Here is a 22,219-nt window from a genome sequence, read left to right on the forward strand (position 1 = left end):
GGAACTTTACTTCTTTGGTAGCTTGTCCCAGAAAGATAAAATGTGAATTTAAGTAAAGGGCATAGTAACCACATGGATCTTAAAATTTATCTTACACATATTTGTATTTGTAAGACATTAAAGCAGAAGTGAGAAACTTAGGCTTGCAGCCTGGATCTGGTCATATAGCTTAATTTCATGGAACCCATAAAACGTGTACCTTAGAAGATATGATATTCCCACTTATGCCTATGGTTGTGAAAAATATAACGTGACTTTAATAGTCATAGCATCATAGGCTTTAAAGCCAGAAGGGACCTTCACAATCAAACTCTGCATATCACAGCTAGAGAAACTGAGGCCAGAGCAGTGATACAATGTGCTCAAGGTCGCACATCTTACTAACTTCCTACTGTGGAGTGGAGACTCACAGAGCTTAAAACTCCATTGCATTGTTCTCCTATTACTATCTTTAGCAGCAATATCTTTACAAGACGAGAATGTTTCTGTATTCATGATGCGATATGTGTATCTCTCCAATTCTCTCTACGTCTCTCTGTATGTGTGTATATCCCTTCCTATTACTGTTTCTATCTCTGTGTTTCTTTGTGTCGTCTTTGTATCTTTTTCGTGTGTAGAGCATCTGTCTTGAGAGCATCCAGCCTTTACTAGGATCCTTTGTATTAAGTCAGTAAACAATAAATTATTTGATTTGATTTGTGCCTGCCTCTGAGTGTCTTTCTTTTTCTTTCCTAGGATTATAAGTAGTGATTTTGATGCCCTGGGCAAACACAACCAAACATCCCTCAAATCAACTTTGTGTTACATGAAAATAATACAAGGAGTAATAAGGAGAGGTTCAATTGAGTAATAGGGGACATCCTTTGATATCAGTTCCCCATAGGGGATGAGATTGCGCACACCAGGACTTTGGTGGGAGAGAGTCTAGGGGTGGGGACCCTGTGGCTTCCACACCACATGTGGCCTTCTAGGTTCTCGGGTGTGGCCTTCTGAGTCTAAGTTTTACAAAACAAATCTTTTTATTAAGGGAATTGGTTCTGTGAAATTTGGATTCAGTCAAAGGGCCACAATTGAGGACCTAGAGGGCCATATGTGGCCTCCAGGCCACAGGCTCCCCACCCCTGAACTTTAGGACAGTGCCCCGTGGTGGAGAAACAGAAACCCAAGAGATTTTGGTGAGATTTCACCTCAGAAGCTGGAGCACTCAGATAGCACCTACTTCATGCTGCTGTAGGGTGAAGCCTACCATCTGGTAACTTAGTGGTTTAATTATTCTTACTAAGTAGGTGCTACACTTGTTCCCACACTGATGAAAGAGTAAAAGGCAAGATGTAAATGTAACAAAAAATTTAAATGGCACAGTCTTTCAAAATGATAATTTTATTTTTGGGTGTCTTAAAATTAGAGAACACAATTGGTCCCACAGCACAGATATAAAAAGATACCTCCCCCACTCCTCTACAGAGGCACCCAGGGGTATGGGGGTGGAACATTGTGTATAATGTCAGATATTTTCAATGTATTGACCAGTTCTGATGAATTTTTTTTTCTTGTCTTGTCTTTTTTTTAAAAAGTGTTTATAAGTTATGGAACCTTGGGAGGCAGGAGAGAAAGAGAGAAAGCTATCAATAAAAATCAATTAAACATTTTTTTTGTGCTTTATAAATTTAAGCGTCCTAGGGAATAACCCTGGTTGTCCCGTCCTAACTATGATTCTGTTTCTGCTTCCCATTTTTTTCTGATTGTCTCTCTTTCTCTTCCCCATTCCTTCCTTGCTTCTTAATTCTTTTCTTGTTTCCCTCTTTCACATTACTGCCCATACTAAAAATCAAAAAACTTTTTTAAAAAATCATGTTAATTTAAGAGTTTTTTATTCTATGCTTTTAATTTAAAATGTAGATCACAATTGCTTCTTTCTCTAAAACATAAGAAGATTAAATTAGGTGATTTTTTTGCTTACCTACTTCACTTTTTTTTTCCTATTCTTCAATGGATTTTACTAAAAGGCATCCCTAACTTGACACTAAGGGAAGCCGACTTCAGTAATTAAAATAATTAAAGCCTATCTGCCACTACTTCCCTTCACTTCATTCAGTGAGAACTTCTTGGCTTAAGCTAAGCTTTTATGTGTCAAATATAAAGTTTTTCTCTGCAATCCAGCCTCAAATTCCTTGTGCTTCATTTCTGAGCAACAAGTCGCAATGCCTGGTGGTTTCAGATACACAGCCCTAATGAAAACTTTTTTTTTTAAAGTCTGTCAGGGGTTGAAAAACTTCTTTGTTGTAACTAATCAAAATCCACAGTTCTCTTCAAATAACATTTGAATAAGCAAAGTTCTTATCCTGTTATGTTCTAGCAGGGATTCTTTTCCTTTATTGCCCTAAATGGAATTTTAAAGCTAACAGGAAATACGTTCTCAAGTATGAGCTGTTTCAGGTTATTGGCCTTTGCAGAACTGAATAAATGTTAATGATTTATAGTGACTGAACATTTTGCTGTATCTTTAACAGTGCTCATGGGACTGTGGCCTATCTGTTACTCAAATTCATCTTGTCCTTTCTCAGTGAACCACATCTGAAATTTGAACAACTTTATTTATGTGAACAATGGAGGAATGTTTCAAGGCTTAAAACAGGGGACAGCTAAAACTGGCCTTTTATGTTTTCCCCATGTTTATTAACAGGCACATTCTCTCCAAGTGCTCTGCGAGGGTTTTATACGTGTAGAAGATCATATGTTTTACCAGTGAAATTTTAATGATTCAAGTTCAATAAACATTTATGAAGTTCTCTGCACAAATCTCTGCCCTGGGAGCCAAGGGAACTCCAGAAATGTATTAGAAATGCCTCTCCACTAAAGGAATCTGCAATTAAATAGCAGCACAAGTAAGAACGATAACAAAAATAATGTACATTTATGTAGCATTTTAAAGTTTGCAGAGTAGTCAGTCAAGAAGTATTTATTAAGCTTCTACTGTGTGCAAGATAGTGATACAAAGAAAGGCAAAAACTAGTGCTTGCTCTCAAGCAGCTTAATTTCCAACAGATGTACAAACCAAAGACCATGAGAGTGCCAAGGAACCCCCCACCCCCACCCTGGAGGGATCAGGGAAGGCATTATGGAGGAGGTGACCTTTGTACTAAGTCTTCAGGGATTGGAAGGATTTCAGCAGATGCCAAATACTCCAGGTGTAGAGGATGATGTGAGCAAAGTGAAGGATGTGTTCAGTTAACAGTGAGAAGGCCAGTCATTAACAACATGGAATAGCGTTCATCATTGTTAACAGGAGGGTTAAGAGAAACACAGAGGATGTAATGAGACATTTGTACTAGAGTGGCCCAAGCTGGGGAAGCACCATAAGCTTCCTAGGGATAGAGCACGTATACTTTGGTTGATCTGATACCAGGCAGGATTAATCCTAGGCAAATTACCAAGTGGATGTTTTTTCATTATCATTATTTCAAGGCTACTCCCATCCCAGCTACACCTTGGGTGTCCTTATTGCTTCGGGCCTCCTCCTTCCTGTCAGCCACCTGGAGCTTCCCCTCCTCTCCTTTTTCTTTTTCCCATTCAGTTTTTCTTTTCCCTTTTATCTCAGTTTCACCTTTCCCTTCCTATAGTCGCTCATGATAAGCAATAAGGGTTTAAGAGCCCTATGACCCAGCACACCATATTACTTTCGCATATTCTGCAAACCTGTTTTATATAATGCTTGATTCCTTTATCCCCTATCTGAGAAGTATCCTGGACTCCTTGCATAAATTCTAGAGTAATTTGCCAAAAAAAAAATAGTGATGAAAATGTGATTGGAATGGGTAATGAGCTTTCTGTGAATCTTAAATAAATAGAAAATCATCTAAAGTTGAAAACTCTATTAAATGCAGTTTACATGTTGGGATAATCGTAAGTCTTTATATTCTTATTTTGGCAATTTGCACAAGGGGAGTGCCTTATCACCATTTGCTCAGACAATATAGTGAATTTTTGATTATGCATGTTAATCCATAAGGATAGTAGGGCTATGGGTGATTAAAAAGTGAACAAGCCACTGTTCATTAGAACTGTCTGCAGAGAGAAAATGGATCTAGGATCATGGTGGGCCTTGAAGCCTGCTTTAGAAAACTGAAGCAACACTCTAGGTTGAGGGGGTGGCAACAAGGCCTATGTTGAGAGCTCAGTGCCTGGCATGATAGGCATTTAAATAGCTTGTTAATCAATTGATTGAAAGGATAGATGCAACAGTTACATCAGCTAGCAGTAAAAGAGAAGCCAACAGGAGGCAAAGGGGCTTATACTCCTTCTCCTGTGGTTATTTCATGTGTGGGTGATTGGGAATTGATTTAACATTCAATTGGGATTTGTCTGTGATTTTACTTTATATAAGCTCTGAATTGTTATGATAACCATGCAATTCAAGACATGCAAAAAAATAAATGGAACTGAGTTTTCCTTGCTCGATATAATTCTGATAGCATATCCAAAAATGCCACCCAATTTCTCAGAGTGCCCTGACCTGCAGACTTCTTGGAACAAGGAATGGTATGGAACTCTGCGAGAGGCAGGCCTGGTGATCTGTAGCCCATGGCTTCTTTCTTCCTCTTCTTCATGAGAGTGTGAGAGCCATTCTTGTCAGGGGATTTTCTTTGCTCCTGGCAGTGGTGTGAAAGATTGTTTATATCTCTGAAGGCATTGGTCTGTCTTGAAAAATATGCATAAAGATTTCATTTGTAGCCTTATCTGGAACAAAAGCCTCATACTTAAGAACCAGCTTATTAAGAGTTGATCAGTATAGGAATTCCCAACTTATTCTTGTCCCTACTATTAAAAATGCCCTCTGAATGACTGTTTATGCATCTGGTGTGGTTATTCCTAAAGGCGTCTCACAGTGTCACAGACTGGGTAATTTTATGTGGCAAACAGATTTCTCTGGAAGACAACCAGGCAAGTACTAGGCTTGACTGTTCACTTTGCACCCATTTACTTCAGGTTTTTCTGCTGCTATTTATCCTCAAGGCTTTGAGTGAGTTCCTCTTGCTTATCTTGATAGCTGGAGAATGCCCTGGATGCAATTGGCTACGTCATCTAAGACATTACTTGGGTTTTGATAGGCTGAGAGAGAACTGTGGTACATCTCCCATTGTCATAAGTCACATTGTCAGAAAGTAGCTAACTAAAAGTGATGACTTTAGTGTTGCTGAACTCATAACATGGGCGTTGTAGCGTAGTATAGCAAGCTTTGAATTTGGCCTTAAAAGACCTGATTTCAGATCGCAGTTCTTCCATTTACTTTTGTGACATTTGGCAAATCGCTTTATCTCTTTACACCTGGGCTTTCCTATCTGGACAGTGAAGGAGTTGGACAAAATGATATTCAAGATGTCTTTGTAGTCCCAAACTCAGGATAAACAGTTGAAATCTTAAGGGTATCACTATTGGAATATGTTTTTCTCTCTTAGTTTTCTTTTCCTTCAATCTTTTATTATGAAAGTTATACAGCTTTATGGGTAGGCATTCGAATAGGATTTTTTCCCTTGGCTTCCGAGATGGATTCACATTTGTAGAGAGCTCATGGATGAAAGGTAGCATTCATGCTGTAAAGCTAAAATAACCCAAGTTCCTTGTCTCATATAAGCCCCAGGAAGCCAATTGCCAAACATTTTTTAGCCTTGAGTAGGGATTTATTCATTTTATTTTCCAGAGGTAGTTTTTTATTGCTTTATTTGGGATTCTTTGCTTTTACTCCCTACCATGCTTCTCCTTCCCCCAGTGTATTTTATATTTTCTCCCCTTTCTACATTTCAGTCCCCTAAATTTCAAAAATCATATTCCCACATTACTTTGTGGATAAACATCTAAGGGGAACTCTTTCCTCTGTGTTTTAGTTTTCTCTCTTATATCTGTCAGTTTCTCACCCATCTTCTTTTGAGGTCATTTATGGCATTTAGAAGCTTTCTCCATATCCCCTTCCCACTTCCCAAGACTTTGATTTTTTCCCATTATTTAGTGTTGGGGGAAAATGATGTTTATTATCTTAGAAATGCTGAGAAGGAAGTGAGAAACAAAAGGATAGAAATAGTAACATTTTAATTTTAAAATTACTTGTAGAATGATTTCCCCCCCATATTACTATATGCTTAATAAATGTTTGTGGAATTCAATTGATGTCTTGGCTGTACAAATCTCGGCATATTAGGTTCTAAAATCTTCAAGTAGCTCCCAAAAACTCTAACTCATTGGTAGAGGGAATTTTCTCATTATGAATCATCTACTCCCATGAAAATCACAGGTTAGGAAAAGGAAGAAGGGCTTACATATGTGATCAGACAACGTGGGGCAGGCGCAAGTCACAAGCAGATAGATACATGGCCTTCCCAGCTATTTAATGTAACCAGATAGGACACTGGGGTAAAATCCAGATGGAATCCACAATCTTTATTGATAAGACCAAAACTATGCTTTGACGTTGGCATTCGTCTCCTTCCTTGTGTTTCTCTCATGTTTGACTTTTTAGCTTCTTTCCTTTTATTTCCTCTATTTTGTTTATGTAATCTACTTCCTGTTGAACAGATCTAGCCACTTATTTTGTTGATTCATCCAGCCTCAAACTTGTCTTTCCCCCAAACCATTCATTTTTTTCATGTTTTTCTATTTTTATCCTTTAAAATGGTGAATAAGTTAGGACAATACTCAGGAAAAAATCATTTTTGTCTTTCCAGAATGTTGAAGGGGAAAAGTTCTGTGTATTTTCAGTGCCACAGCAATCGTACAAATTCTGCAGGGTTTTTTTTCCCTTTTTAGGCAATGGGGTTAAGTGACTTGCCCAGGGTCATACAGCTAGTAAGTGTCAGGTGTTTGGTCTGAGGCTGGATTTGAACTCAGGTACTCCTGACTTCAGGGCTAATGCTCTATCCGCTGCATCACCTAGCTGTCCCCGTACAAATTCTGTAAGACAGAAATCTACTAGGAATATTTAAGATAGCAAGATATATTCTTATATATGGCAAAAATAATCTCATTTTGTAAAGATTTAGTACTAAGGTTAAGTATGTAGAAGCTCACCAAGTTTTTTTTTTTCCTTTATGACTATCCCTTTATATACAACTGGAAAAGAACATGGACCAGTCAGAGAGACAGAGAGATCCTGAGTGCTTTACTGGTTGGTATCTTTTAAAATACAAAAAAAAAAAAAAAGAACCAGAGGAAGGTCCTCCAGTGCACTGAATACATCTTCTGTAGAGGTTGCATAGATATGGATATGATATGGATATGGATGTGAATCATAGATGAGAAAATGTGGAACAGTTGAGATCTGTACTCACATGGAGCTCACGTATTTTTGAAGTACTTTTTGGGATCCATTAATCAATTCGATGGTGTAGTGATTAGAGTGTGGGACTTGGAATCAGGAAGACCGAGTTCAGATTCTACCACAGACATTTATTTAGCCATGTGATCTTGGGCAAGCCAATTACCCTCTATGTGCCTCATTTTCTTTCATCTGTAAAATAGGAATGATAATAATAATAATAACAATAATACCTGTCTCATAGGGATCTTTTAAGGATCCGATGAGTTATCATGGGTAACATGTTTTTCAAACTTTAAAGTACTATAGAAATTCTAGCCTTTATTACTATTATTATTGTCATTATTAATCATCTCCATGTAAGAGTAAGATTAAAAGTATAATACAATAGTGACCTTTGTTGTAAGGATATATATGGATATATATGAGTGGTCTAAGTAAAATCTTTCGTGTTTCACCTTAATTAGGTACAGGCTATGGAGGAGAAATTAAAAGCAGCTAATATTCAAACGAGTGAAGCTGAGACCAGATTATATAAAAAGTGTCAAGATCTGGAGACTCTACTCCAGGAAAAGGATGACGTCATACAGAACTTGGAACTCCAACTTGAAGAACAGGTTAGCAATCTGAATTCTATCAGCCAAGTCCCCAGTATGGATGAATGAATTTCTTTATTCACAGTCCCCAAGAACAGGAAAGAAGAAACCTGTATTCCTTTTTATGTGCTGGTGAGAAAACTGGGGTTGAAAATGATGGGTTTCATTTCAGCCAGTGAAAGTACATTACATGTATTAGTAAATATGGTTAAAAATAAACTTTTAAGAAAAATGGGATTTTCTTGTCCTTAAGTGTGGGGCAGCCCTAAGGTAATACCAAACACGCATTGAATGCAGAGAAACTTCATAAGTTTTGGGGTTTCTGATTGTGTTTTTTTTTCTAAAAGAAGAAATTTTTTTTCTTTTTCTTCTTTTTTTCCTATGAGGCAATTGGGGTTATTGACTTGCCCAGGGTCAGACAGCTAGTAAAAGTTGAGTGTCTGAGGCCAGATTTGAACTCAGGTCCTCCTGAGTCCAGGGCCGGTGCTCTACCCACTGCGCCACCTCGCTGGCCCTAAAAGAAGAAAATTTTTAAAAGAAGAAAACATTTATTATTATAGATCTTTTCCATAGGAATATTTTTTTTGAAACAAACCTTTGTTTTGGATTTTCACTTCTAATTTATAATATGAAAAGTACTGCTTCATGGAAACATTATATAAAGAGTGAGAGATTTGTAGCCAGAGAACCTGGGTTCTCTGCCACTTACTACCTGTGTGAATCCCTTGGGTAAGTCCCTTCACCTTCTCTGGGTCACAGATTCCCTATCAGAAAAATGGGGGGGACAGTATTAGATAACCCCTTGTCCCTTCTAGCCTTATTGCTCTATAGCTATGACCTTATGGCCCCATCTTTCTGAGAGCCCTTCCATCTCTAAATCTGTGATCCATTAAGAAATTGGAAAGGTTATGGAATATGTTCTTCATTATGTATGTTTGTAGCGAACATCTGTTATTCCTATATTGGTTTTGTTTGCCAGTATTTGCATTTAAAGTAAATCATATTAAAGATTCATATCATTTGAATAATAATTTTTTTCAGTGTACTCACTTTAAAATTCTACTCCTTATAAGAATAAAGTTGATCCTTTTCTGTATTACTTTTTAAATATCTCTCAAAACTAGTCTTTCTTTAAGAAACTTCCAAAACGGTTTACTTTTCTTTTAGATTTGGTGTTTTCATTTCTGAATTTTGCAGTGAGAGTAGTTCTTATTGTATCTAGAAATAGCTATGCATGTTTTTATTTCTGACTTGTTTCTTGACTACCTCTTCTTACTTTTTGCCTTTCCTGGCAATATGGAGGCACTGAAGGGATTAGTTTGAAAATAGACTTGACATTCAATGTTTTGTTTTGTTTTGTTTTGTTTTTAGCCTTTGTGGTACTACAGACTCCTGTTTTTCTTTTGCCAGAAAACCCCAGGCCTTGGCTTACTTCTACTTCCTGTTCTCCTTATATGGGTTTCCTAAGCTTCCTAGCTTTGCCTGTAGGAGAAGACCCAAGAATTTTCTTCTCCTGACCTGTGCCCTGAAAACAGCATACAATCCTCACTTGTGTTGTAAGAGTTTTGCTACTAAGCACTTCAGGGAAACATGCTGAGGATTAAAATAATAAACAAAGAAGAAAGCTTATAGAAGAAGTCTGAAAGCCCATCCAATTTCTTTGTTCAAAACTGTAGGCTGTAGACCTTAGTATTTCTTAGTTCCCCTGCTCTTGAATCTTTTCTTCCAACTCTAATACACACACACACACACACACACACACACACACACACACACACACAAGTACATGCATGCACGCATGCACAGAAACATGCACACACGTCTATATCTAGAGAAGGGGAGAAGGAGAGACAGAGCAAGGGCAGAGGGGGGCAATGTGTGTGTCCATATGCTTCAGCCCTGTCTGGATGAGGTGAGATGCTGAATCATTCTCTGGATGTCTAGCCTATGGTTTTTAGTTCACTGCTAGAGATTTCAGGCCTTCTAGAACCTCCTTTCCCAGTTAAAGTTCTAGACGTGAGGCAGATGCTTTTTCTTTGGCTGTCCGCCTTCCCTAATGTCCTGAGGGAACTCATTTCATCTTTGGGGACCGCTCTAATTGTTAAAAAGGGTTTTTTTCCTCCTAAATTAAAAATAAATCTGCCTCACTGCAACTTCCACTCATTGCTCTTACTTCTACTTTCTGGGTTAATCCCTCTTTCACATGACCAGACTGCAAATACTTTTAATGCCGCTATCGTGCACCCCCTGAGGCTTTTCCAGACTGAAGCTTCTTTAGCTGATAGCATGTTCTCTAGTCCACTCAGAATACCTATTAACATGCTCTGAATACTCCTTTTTACCAATGTCCTTCCTAAAGTATGACACCTAGAACCCAAATACATTTGCCCGCCTTTGGTGTGTTATCAGTTTAGCAGGTAGCAATTACATTAATCACAACCACAGATTTAGAGATGAAAGGGACCTCAGAGGCCATCTAACCAAACTTTCTCATTTTACAGATGAGGAAACTGAGGCCCAAGAAGGTCAGTGACTTGCTTCAAGGTCACATAGGTAGGTAGTAAGTATCAAAAGTGGGCTCTGAACTCAAGCAAAAAAGAAAAATGAATGTAAGGCCTTAAGATAGTCTAGGAAGCCCATAATCTTCCATATCCGTAATTTAGTGAATAAAGTGCCCACTGTGTGCCAGGATGTGCCTAGTGCTGGGGATATGAAAAACAGAAAAAGAGAGTTCCTGCTCTTGGGGAGCTTTCAGTCTACTGGGGGAGACAACATGAAAAAAGCTATGTACAAACAAGACATAGACCAGACAAATAGGAAATAATTAACAGAGTAAAGGCATCAGTGTTAAGGAGGATCTATAAGGGGGATCCTATAGAAAGTGGGATTTTAGCTGGAACTTGAAGGGAGGCAGAGACACCAGCGGGCAGAGATGAGGAGGGAGGGCATTTCATGGGCTTATAGCTGCCATTGCTGCTGGGGAATAAGAAAGGAGAGAAATTCTTTACCTCCCTCCACCACCCCACCCATGAACCCCTTGCTGGAAATATAAGGGAATGGTCTGTTTCTCCTCAGTTCCTCCAGACTCTATTATCAATCATCTTTGACACCATCATCCATCACTTGTGACAAATTAGGAACTGCTGTGTAATTTCAACAATGTGCATGTTCTTCAGGAAAGGATCAGAACAGTTCCTACATAAAGAAAGGAACCAGAGCCCATTCCCCATCCAATGGGAAGTACCTTCATCTAACAGATCAGGAGGTTCCCCACATCACTCTTATTACATACATACATACCTACACACGTGTATACATATGTATACTCATATCCATATATTCACATTCATACATATATCCCTGTATCTATATCACATATATATGAACATGTATAGATGTATGATATAGGTAAGTATTATATGTATGTATATACAAATGTATATATACACATACACAAGACAAAAGGGAATTGGTTAAAATGACTGATAAAAAACACATTTTGTAAGTCAATCTACCAAGAATTATTGTGGATATATTATTAACATTCTCCCCAAAAGTGCCTTCATAATAGTATAAACAGTTTAAGATATAATTGTTCTACTACTAGTAAGAGGAGGCTTAAAGTCCAATGGCTTGTGATATGAATAAAAATGATTCAGATTTTGTGGTTTATCATGCACATTTCCTACAACAATCTTGTGAAGGTAGGTGGTGCAAATATTATTCCCATCTTAGAGATGAAGAAACTGAGACTTTGAGAGGTCAGATGACTCCTCTGAAGTCTGTCAGCTGATTAGTGTCAGAATTGGAAATCCAAACCAAGACTCTTCACTCTAATTCTTTCTATTGCTTCCTAGATTGGGATGTTTGTGTTTTCATCTCATTGATGAATTGCTCATGTGATTTCAGAAACAAATGAGAATACAAGAAGCCAGAATAATAGAAGAGAAAGCAGCCAAGATTAAAGAATGGGTCACTGTCAAACTACAAGAGGTATTTAGCTTGAATTTTTGCTTCTTTTGAAGAGATAAGTCACAGGAAAATGGGGTGATTCTAAATGAAATACAAAATTCTGGTCAGTTGGTGGTGCTGCTGTCTTTTGGTAAATTTGTGAAGGATAGACTAAATTTCAATGGCTTCTCCCGAATTAAAAAAATAATAATATCGAACACATTTGACAAGTTATCATTGGGAATGTCAGAGTCCTAATGAGTTAATTATAAATAAAATTTAGATGAATTATAGAACTTGTAAGTATATAATATGATATTGATGTTTTACGCATCTGAATATCAGAAAATGTTTAGCTTATATGATAAATTAAGCAGTAAAAATCCTTTCAGTGCTATTTAAAGTAATTTTACAATGCCTGTGTTCATAGAGGTACAGTCAAGTGGAGAGTTAGGGCAATTATCTGGATCACTGAGTTAAATCTGTTTTCAGGCAAAAAAGAAAGAAAGAATTTGAGGCCATAATTTTCTAAGTTGACAGTCTGTGTTGATGAATTTCACCTGCTAAATTGTTTAGCCTTTGTTTTTTGCCTTTGCTTACTTAGATCCAGGTTGAGAGTAATAAGGTATTCTATGTTATCTAAGTGTGGTAATCTACAAGTTCGTTTTAGAAATGTTACCCGATTAGAACTGAATTACATTGTGTGCTTTCAGCTGGAATTGGAGAATCAGAACCTCCGTTTGATCAACCAAAACCGAACTGAAGAAATAAGAACAATACAGGCAAAACTCCAAGGTACGTGGCTGCTTTTTTTTTTAAAGTAAGGTAGCTGAGTTTGGGTGTATGTGGGTGCAAAGAACCCTTGTTTCATCCTTACACACCTTTTAGAAATAATGAATGGTGAATAAAATGTGACCAAAAAATATGAGAATGAATTTTTTCAAAAAATGAACCCAAACTCATGCATGAAACTAAATGTTGCTCTTCAATGTAGTTGCTTAAAGAGGCACTGCCCATGCTCCAAAGTTGCCACTGCTGGCGCAAAACACTTTAAGAGATTCTCTTTTGGAATTGCCTTCAAACTAATTTGTGAGCCATATAAGAAAATTGCTTTTATTCCTTTATAGTGGCACCTCATTATCCTGCTTGAGCACTTGCCTTATATGCCAGACTTGCTTCTACGTGAGTTTTGGCTATTTCTTCAAATCCAATCCATCATTAAGAAGGGATGAAATTTACTACCATCAATCAATTCTACTACTACAATCAATTCAACATAGCAAATATTTACTCATCTTCTCTTGGCCTCCATGACATTGCTCTAACTTGGCTTTCCTCCTACGTTTCTGACCATTCCTCTGGCTCCTTCTCTTGTTCCTCCTTCCTTCTTCTCTTCCTCATCCTCCTCCTTTTCTTCCTTCCATCCAGTGAACATGAGTATCTCTCAAGGTCTTATCCTGAATGGTCTTCTATCTGTATGTGCTCTCCCTTCACAAGCTTATAGTCTCCCATGGATCCAGGGATTGTCTCTATGCAGAAGACTTTCAGAACTCTTTATCTATCTCTAATATCTCTCCTCAACTCTAGTCCTGTATTACTTAGAAAACCTCCATATGGATATCCCATAGGTATCCCAAATTGAATATGTCTGAAACAAAACTCATTATATTTCTCCCAAAACTCATCCTTCTTCTAAACCTACCCAAACTTGTTGGTAACAACAGTATCCTTCTAGTAAACCAGATTTGCAATCTTGAAGTCATCTTTGAGTCTTCCCTTTCTTATATCCAACCAGTTGCCAGGTCTTGACTATCCTGCTTCTGTAACATCTAGGGACACCGGTTACTTTCCTCTACTTCCCTGCTTTTCAACTCCCTTTCATGTGTGAACTCTTCCCCATCCCATTAAAATGTAAGCTCCTTGAGGGCTAGCACTATCTTTTTGTTTATATTTCTATCCCAAGCACTTAGCACAGTGACTGGTACATAGCAAATGCTTTGTGACTCTTCATAAACCCATTTGGGGTTTTCTTGGTAAAGATGCTAAAGGAGTTTGCCATTTCCTTCTCCAGCTCATTTTACAGATGAAGAACTGAGGAAAACAGGGTTAAGTGACTTGCCCAGGGTCAAACAGTTAATAAGTGTCTGAGGCCGGATTTGAAATCGAGTCTTCCTGACTCCAAGCCTGGTACTCTATCCACTTAGTTGACAGACTATTCCTGCCTTCATCTTCTCTTCTCTCCAATCTATTCCTTACTCAGCTGCAAAGTAGTTATTCATGAAAGACAGGTTTGACCATCTCCCTCTAAGACTCCTGAATGGTTTTCCATTGATTCTAGGATAAGAACTAGAATTTAGATAGTAGCTAGCATTTATATAGTGCTTTAAGGTTTGAAAGGCATTTTGTGTTATCTCATTTGATCCTCACAACAGATGCAATTTTCATTCACATTTTACAGATGAGGGAAGTAAGTCTGAGACAGTAGAAATAACTTGCCTAATGTCACACATACAGCTAAAAGTATCTGAGACTGGATTTGAACTCCTGTCTTCTTGACCTTAAGTCTAACACACACTTCTCTCTCTCTCTCTCTCTCTCTCTCTCTCTCTCTCTCTCTCTCTATATATATATATATATATATATATATATATATATATATGTATATGTATATATACACATACATATATATGTATATATATACACACACACACACATATACATTATACTTTATACATACATTATATAAAATAGTCACCCTGTCACTTAACATCCACCTCCCTGTTACCTGCTCTCCTTCTCCTCTCCACATACAATTTAGCTTTCACTTACCTTTGCCACCTTATTTCAGATTATTCCCCTTTATCTACTCTGTTCCAGTCATAGTGGTTTCCTAGCTTTACCCCATATACAACATTCCAAGTCCTTCCTTTGTGCCTTTTCTACACATGTCCTCCATGTCTGGAATATACTCTTGCCTCATTTCTGCCCTGTGGAATCTTTAGCTTCCTTCAATGCCCTCCTCCTCTTAAATTATACCTTTCTTAATCTACCCAGTTATTAGCAGTTTCTTCCATGAGATGACCTTGTATTAATTCACATATTTTTATTTACTCATGTACGTGTTGTATCTCCCTGTTCTTTGTACAGTAGAATGTAAATTCCTTGAAGGCCAAGATTATTTCATTTTTTCATTGCATTTTCAGTATCTAGCAAGATACCTTGCCACCAGTACTTAGTGAACATTTGTTGAATGAAGGAATGAATGAATGTGCTGAGCTAGATACCATGTGCGATTCAAAGAATGAGAAGATATGGTGCCCTTTGTTGGGTGCAAATTATGGATGACCTTGAATGTCAGATAGAGGAATTTATACTTTATTCAGTAATTAATGAGTAGCCACTGAAGATTTTTGAGTAAGGTATAATATAATTAGAGTTCCCCTGTAAGAAGCTTAATCTGGCAGTGGTGCGTAGGATGTATTGGAGGAACGCAGAAATTGTAGATAAGGAGAACAATTAGAAGCTATTGCAATAGTTCAGGAAAGGTGGTTGCAGTGGAAATGGAGAAAAAAGAATGAATGTGGGGGTGAGGGAAAGACAGAAGTCAAAAATGACTCAGAATTTTCTAACTTGGGTGACTCAGATGACGCTAGTTCCATTGATAGAAATAGGAAAGTCAGGAAGGACTAAGTAAAATGTTGAGTTTGGTTTCAGACATGATGACATAAAGTGAAAAGAGTTGCAAACAATTTTTTAGCAATGCAGAACCATTGACAAAATATATATAGGTAACTGAGCAAATCACTGATTTGGATATATAAGTTCTAGTGTGAGGGGTGGATTGGAAGATACATACATATACATGTACCTATGCATATACACATACATATACATATCCACACACATGTATACAGATATGTATATATGTATGTGTGTACACACACACACACACACACACGCACACACGCACACACACACACACACACACACACACACATATACTCTACCTGCATAATAGAAAGCATCTGATCCAGTGTTTAGCGTAAGATTCCAGGATTAAATTTTAAGGGATGAATGTGCCATTTGCTGTTACTGAAATAGGTTAGATTTGATAGAGATGCCTCTTAAATGCTGATTATTTCTCTCTAAGAGATGTTTTACTTCTAATTCTGGTAGTTATCCACCAGGTACCATTGGTAACTATTAAAAACTTAGACCACCTTTGCTTAAGTACACTTCCTTTAAAAAAATGAACTTATTTTAAAAACATTCATTAATTCAGTTCTTTTTTTCATTCTCAAAATGCAACTTCAGTGTAAAATTCAGGTATTATATACAACCATACTTTTTCAATCTCATTAATTTTCTTCTTTTAATTTTATTTTTGACATAATTTTTACATGTTATATTTATTTCTGAATATATCTCTTCCCCTTTCACCGACCTAGCAAGCTTAACCCTATTATAGAGTGAAAAGGATATAAAGAAAAAGTATTTTGAGCAAAACCAAGCAATACATTGACCACATCTGATAGTATATGCAATATTTTACCTAGGGTACACTTCCTAAACACAGGTAAGACAGGATAAAACTCCTGATCCAATCAATACTGTCTTTCTTAAAAACAAAACTTTGTTGCTATATATATACACACACACACACACATATATACACACATTTATATATGTATATGTTGGGGTGTGTGTGTGTGTGTGTATGTATGTATGTATGTATGGAAGAACTATCTCTAACAGAGCTAGATGGAGGCATGTGGAGCAGTGGAAAGGGTCTTGGATTTTAGAGCCTGAGTGCTAGTTTAAGAAATGACTCTGATACTTACTACCTGTGAATCCTTGGCCACATCCCTTGATCTTTCTTTGCCTCAGTTTCCACAACTATAAAATGAGGAGGTGGTCTAGGTGACATAGAAGGTCCTTTCCAGCTCTAAATCTGTGATCCTTTGACAGATTTAAAAGAATAATCACAATTAAAATATGTAGATGTTTTGTGGTACCCTCTCGATTACCTTAAGTTATCATCAACATATGTTTGGTAAATAGAGCATTTATTAAGTGCTTATTATGGGTCTGACACTGTGCTAAGTGCTGGAATGCAAATACAATGAAAAACACAGGTCCTGCCCTCAGGGAGAAGTATTCTTATGGGGACAAGATGGAAAAGTAGTTTTAGTGCTTAACAAACTATGGTGTACTGCCTGCCATTGCTGATGAATCAAGCTGATGATTAGAGGCTTTCCTAATCATGAGATCATAGCTTTGGAGCGCCCTTAGGGGCCATTGAAGCCATTCCTTTCATTTTAGAGATGAAGACTGAGTCAGAGAGAAGGAGGGTCAGTGACTTGTCCAGAATCACACGGTTAAATGCTTGATGCAGCATTTAAAGCCTGGTGTTTCAAACTCCAAGTCCAACTGGAGAACAGTTATCTTGTTCTCTGTCTCCCCTGTTTTCTGTAGAGAGGCAGCTTAGAGTGTCTGCCTTCATGACGGAATAAACCAACCTGCTCCATCTGCCTCCTTCATAGGATTTAGAAGTCCACAACATGGTGTCTACCTGTGCACCCTGTGACATTTTTCCACAATACTTTGGTGCTTGAAACATCTATGGTTTTGTTGGTTTCCTCCACTAATAGGGCTCATAATCTCTCTTTGGCGTGTCAGTTTCTAAGAGTAAAAAAATAAACCATCATACAACCAACCTGTTGATGGGTCTTCTTCAGTTGAGCTGGGCTGGGTCTTGGACAACAATCAGTCCATCACAGAGCCTGCAGTGGACATCTTTTAGCTTGGTAGGGCCTGCAAGAATTTGCACTTTATTGACATAACTTTGATAATCTGGCATGACCTCCGTGCCACAATGAGGCATTGGGTTAGGACTTCAGTAGAAGATTTTGCTTCCACTTTGAATCCAGTTCTCTCCAGGTTGCCTTGGCAGCCAAGATGTCCATCACTCCCTTAGCCCTTGCTGTCCTATCCTCAGATGCTAGCATTAGTAAGCAGGTTCCACTTATACTGCTGGTCTTAATGTTCCTATGTGGTTGCAGCTTATACTGGTAGGTTCTAATCTACTTTCATGTCTAGGCCAACATTTTATAAAGGGGCCACATTCTTTACCTCTAAACTTTCAAAAAGCACATTTCGAACATATGACGATTTAGAAATACAGCATTTTCTCATAGGCTACATGATTTTTTGTAGGTGGTCTTTGACATAAAGGCATCTTCTGGGATAAAGAATGAAATTTTGACTTTTTTTGTCTTACATAGGGAAGAGAGTTATCCAAATGGTGTATTACTTGGACTCACGTGCGGTCTATTAGAAGTTCATATGATCATTCTCAACTATTTTATTGCAGAAGTTCAAGGGAAGAAATTGTCCACTGCCTCCCCACCAAAACCTTCAGAAGGCCAACGCCTAAGCAGTTTGACTTTTGGATGCTTTTTATCCAGAGCAAAGAGTCCTCAGCAAGTAATTAGATCAGAAGAAGTAAGCAAGATATCATCTAAAGAACCTGAGTTCCCAGAAGGAAATCATGTAGAAGGTATTTATCGCCTAGTGTTATTTACTTTTACATGTATGCGTGTATTTTGAATCTCTTACTAGCTTATCTTCTGTATGAAAGCTTTCTTTTGCACCTTGTTTCTTCACTGTGGCAGTTCTCCCGTGTGATTGGAAGTGATGTTTTCTTTAAATGGCATAATTTACAAAGCTTATGTAAAGAAGAATAACCAAGTTTAATTTAGAGTGACTATATTTGTCCCAAATTGCAAGTTATTGAAGAGTAGTTATAGAAAAAAACCAATTTACAAATAGACAAGCTTATTTAAAGCATCTTGCCAAGTTGATGTTTTCTTTTCTAGAAATGGACATCCCAGAAACTTCCCTTGGCAACCAAGGACAAGAACACAACAGAAGTCAGAGGTCTTTGCAGCAAAACTCCTGTAGCTTGGAACAGAATGGGGCACCAAAGTCAAGTTACACCCTACAAGGCATAGATGGCATCAAAGACACATCAAAGAATTCCTGTGTCACAGTAAGTGGCTGGAGTTCTGATGAGGAAGAAGAAAGCAAAGAAAGGTCCAAATCCAGGTGTGACTCTACCCTTTCTAGTCATACTTCAGAGGAGAGTACCAGGTACAGCAGAATGGAAAGTGAAATGTATTTGACAGCATCTGATGACAGCAGTTCTTTATTTGAGGAAGACAGTTTTGGCATTAAGAGAACTGAGCATAAGAAGTTATATTCCTGGCAACAGGAAGCACAATGGAAGGCTCAGAACAGTACAAGTGGAAAAGGAAATTGTGAATCACGGAGTAAAAAAGGGAAAGATGGTTTTTCAGATGAACTGAAAAAGAAATTTCAGTGCCAGAGACTGGATTATTCATCTTCATCTAGTGAAGCCAACACCCCAAGTCCTATTTTAACCCCAGCATTAGCACCCAAGAATCCTAGCCTGCTGCCCACTGAAGGATATCAGCATTCAATGCCGTTCCATCCTTCCTCAAATCTGCCCCCTACAAAGTTAAGGATTCCTAATGTTTTCAGTATAAGTGTTGCTTTGGCCAAAAGACACTTGAGTCAGCCCCAGCTAAGTTCTGATCGGATGTTTGGCAGAAACAGAAATGCCATAAGCATGATCCGACCCCTCAAACCTCAGGAAACAGATATCGATCTGGTTGATGGAGATAGTGCAGAGATCGTAGAAAATATGGATGTTAGTTATGATGATGGAGTGTTCTCCTATGACTCCCTTGACGCACCTTGTTCAGAAGATTCAGAAGTGTGTGATTCAGCTGCAAAGAAGGCAGCTGGAGGCAAACCTCCAACTCCTCCACTTCATCGGTTTCCTTCCTGGGTAATTATTACACTGTGGCTACCTCCCCCACAATGCCCTTTCCTTCTCAGAGTGTATTAAGTCAGTCTGATTGTCAGGTTTAATTTTATTTATTTTCCTGTCTTTTCTAAAAACTTCATTTATTCCAGCATTTCTGAAACTTAATGTAATAGGAAGTTAGAATATAGTCCCTGGGTACCTGATGCTTTTTGGTAAGTTTTGAATTACGATACTATAAATATTTAGATAAATCTATGATCTATTTTTTTTTTTAGTTTTCAACATTTATTTTTATAAGATTTTGAGTTCTAATTTTTTTTCTCCCTCCTTCTCTTCCCTTCCCCCTCCCCAAGATGGTAAACAATCTGTTATAGGCTAAACATGTACAATATGATCTATCTATGATAGACACCTCTGTCATCTATCTTTATCAATAGTTCTATAAAAATATCTATCATCTTTTATAGATGATAAATTTATAGATATTTAATGGATTAATAATTTAATATATATTGTCCATCTATAGATATCTGTATTCTACCTCTAGGTATCTATAGATACCCATCATATATTAATACTTTAATTTACATCTACAATATAGATGTATAATTTATATCTATTATAATACCTGTTATCACTATAGGTATTTCAATCCACTGCTACAGATTGTAAGCAGCACCCGCTCCATACCCTCTTACCTTGGAGATTCCTGTCAATCAGTCAATAAACATTTTATAAATAATAGATAAATAATAAATGAAGTGCCTGCTGTGTGCCAGCTCCTGTGATAAGTGCTGGGGTTAAAAAGAGAGGTGAAAAATAATCCTGCTGTCAAGGCAACTGCTCACAGTCTACTGGGGCAGATGAAATGTAAACAACTACGTACAAACTAAGTTCTGCATCAACAGGATAAGTTGGAAATAATCAACAGAGAGGAAAGGGCTAGAATTTGGGTCTATGTGTTTCTCTAAATGATCCCTAGAGAATCTATCCAAGGTGTTGGAGGGCCTTGTTGCAGCACTTGTGCTGTCCCTCCTTTTCTCTTGCTAAGGAATCAATTCACTTCCTTTTCCATTCATTCATATTCTTTATGGTGACTCTGATGTCCCCTTTCATGGAAAAGTCATCATATGTTGTTGTTGTTGTTGTTTGGTAGTGGTCTGACTCTTCATGACCCTATTTGGGGTTTTCTTTGGCAAAGATACTGGAGTGGTTTGCCATTTCCTTCTCCAGCTCCTTTTACAGATGAAGAAACTGAGACAAACAGGGTTAAGTGACTTGCCCGGAGTCACACAGCTAGTAAGTGTCTGAGACCAAATTTGAACTCATGAGGATGAGTCTTTCCCAATTCCAAGCCCAGTGTTGTATCTATTGCGCCATCTAGCACCCCATTGGCTCAGCCTATTTAAACCTACCGTGCAGGTTTCCATTTCCATTGGGCTCATTTGGAATTGTGATTCTTCTGAGATCATTGTATTCCATGATTTGTAGCCATATAGCTTTACTGGGAGAATATGGGTGTTATAGAAGATGAGCTTAGAAGTAGCTTGGCATAGAGCTAGGGTCTTTTTTGTGTCTTAGACCCCTTTGGCAATCTGTTGAAGCCTATGGATCCCTTTTCAGAATGATATTGGGTTTTTAAATTTAGAATTGCAAGAAATACCAAATTTCAGGATTGTAATTTTTTTCCATCCAAGTTCATTGACTGTCCCCTGTCCTGGCATCTATCCACAGACCAAGTCCATAGATGTCAGGTTAAGAACCTTCTGATGCAGAGAATAGTGAACTGGTCTTTGAGTCAGGATAACCTGGGTTTAAGTCCTGTTTCAGACATATAAGGGCCAGACGACTCTGACCAAGTCACACTCATTGCCCTTAGGCAACTTCAAAAATTAGAAAAAAATTTGCTGATCTATGCTGGTAGAAGGAATTTGCCTACACTGATAAAGGTTGGTTTCTGTAGCAAAGGGTACTTTTGGATCATTAAAAAAAAAGTTTATAAAACATGATCCAATTCAATTTCTTCTGACTACTCATTGGGAACACACTAAGTACCATACAATACTTTCAGTAAAATCAGTCCTATAAATGGTATCTGAGCTGTTGGAGGGCTTTGTTAGATTTTTAGATGAATTAGGGGCTTAATTCATCTTTTAAGTTCTTTTAAAAGAACATGATTTCCTTATTCAAATACAGCACATTCATAGAGAAATAGATCGTCTACTCTTATTTTGAATTGAACCTTTAATTGTAATGTATTTTGTGTCCAGACCACCATGAATCCATCTACAATATAGTATTATATACTAGATGGCACAGGGAAGCATGTTTGAATATGACACTAAAATTCCAATTATCTATCTGCTAGACAATGTTCCTCCATGATTCTGACCCTTTTAACTATGTATACTTTCCCAAGAAGTTAGATGAGACTGGAATTCACTGTGTTAAATGACTTTTTCTGCTCCTATTTCCTTATTGTCTTTCATCTTGCTCTTCTTTCTCTGAATCCAC

The 22,219-nt window shown here is 37.7% G+C and overlaps 1 protein-coding gene across 1 annotated transcript in view; it reads left to right on the forward strand.

Annotated features, from left to right (window-relative positions):
- PLEKHH2 (pleckstrin homology, MyTH4 and FERM domain containing H2) overlaps positions 1 to 22,219 on the forward strand; it is a 125,442-nt gene that overhangs the window by 35,901 nt on the left and 67,322 nt on the right. Inside the window, 5 exon segments of the mRNA XM_021001273.2 lie at positions 7,774 to 7,923; positions 11,812 to 11,895; positions 12,567 to 12,648; positions 18,227 to 18,412; positions 18,732 to 19,726. Coding sequence (XP_020856932.1) covers positions 7,774 to 7,923; positions 11,812 to 11,895; positions 12,567 to 12,648; positions 18,227 to 18,412; positions 18,732 to 19,726 — 1,497 coding nt within the window.

Source organism: Phascolarctos cinereus, unplaced genomic scaffold, assembly GCF_003287225.1.
Source record: "Phascolarctos cinereus isolate Bilbo 61053 unplaced genomic scaffold, phaCin_HiC Scaffold_2;HRSCAF=192, whole genome shotgun sequence".
Lineage (NCBI taxonomy): Eukaryota > Metazoa > Chordata > Mammalia > Diprotodontia > Phascolarctidae > Phascolarctos > Phascolarctos cinereus.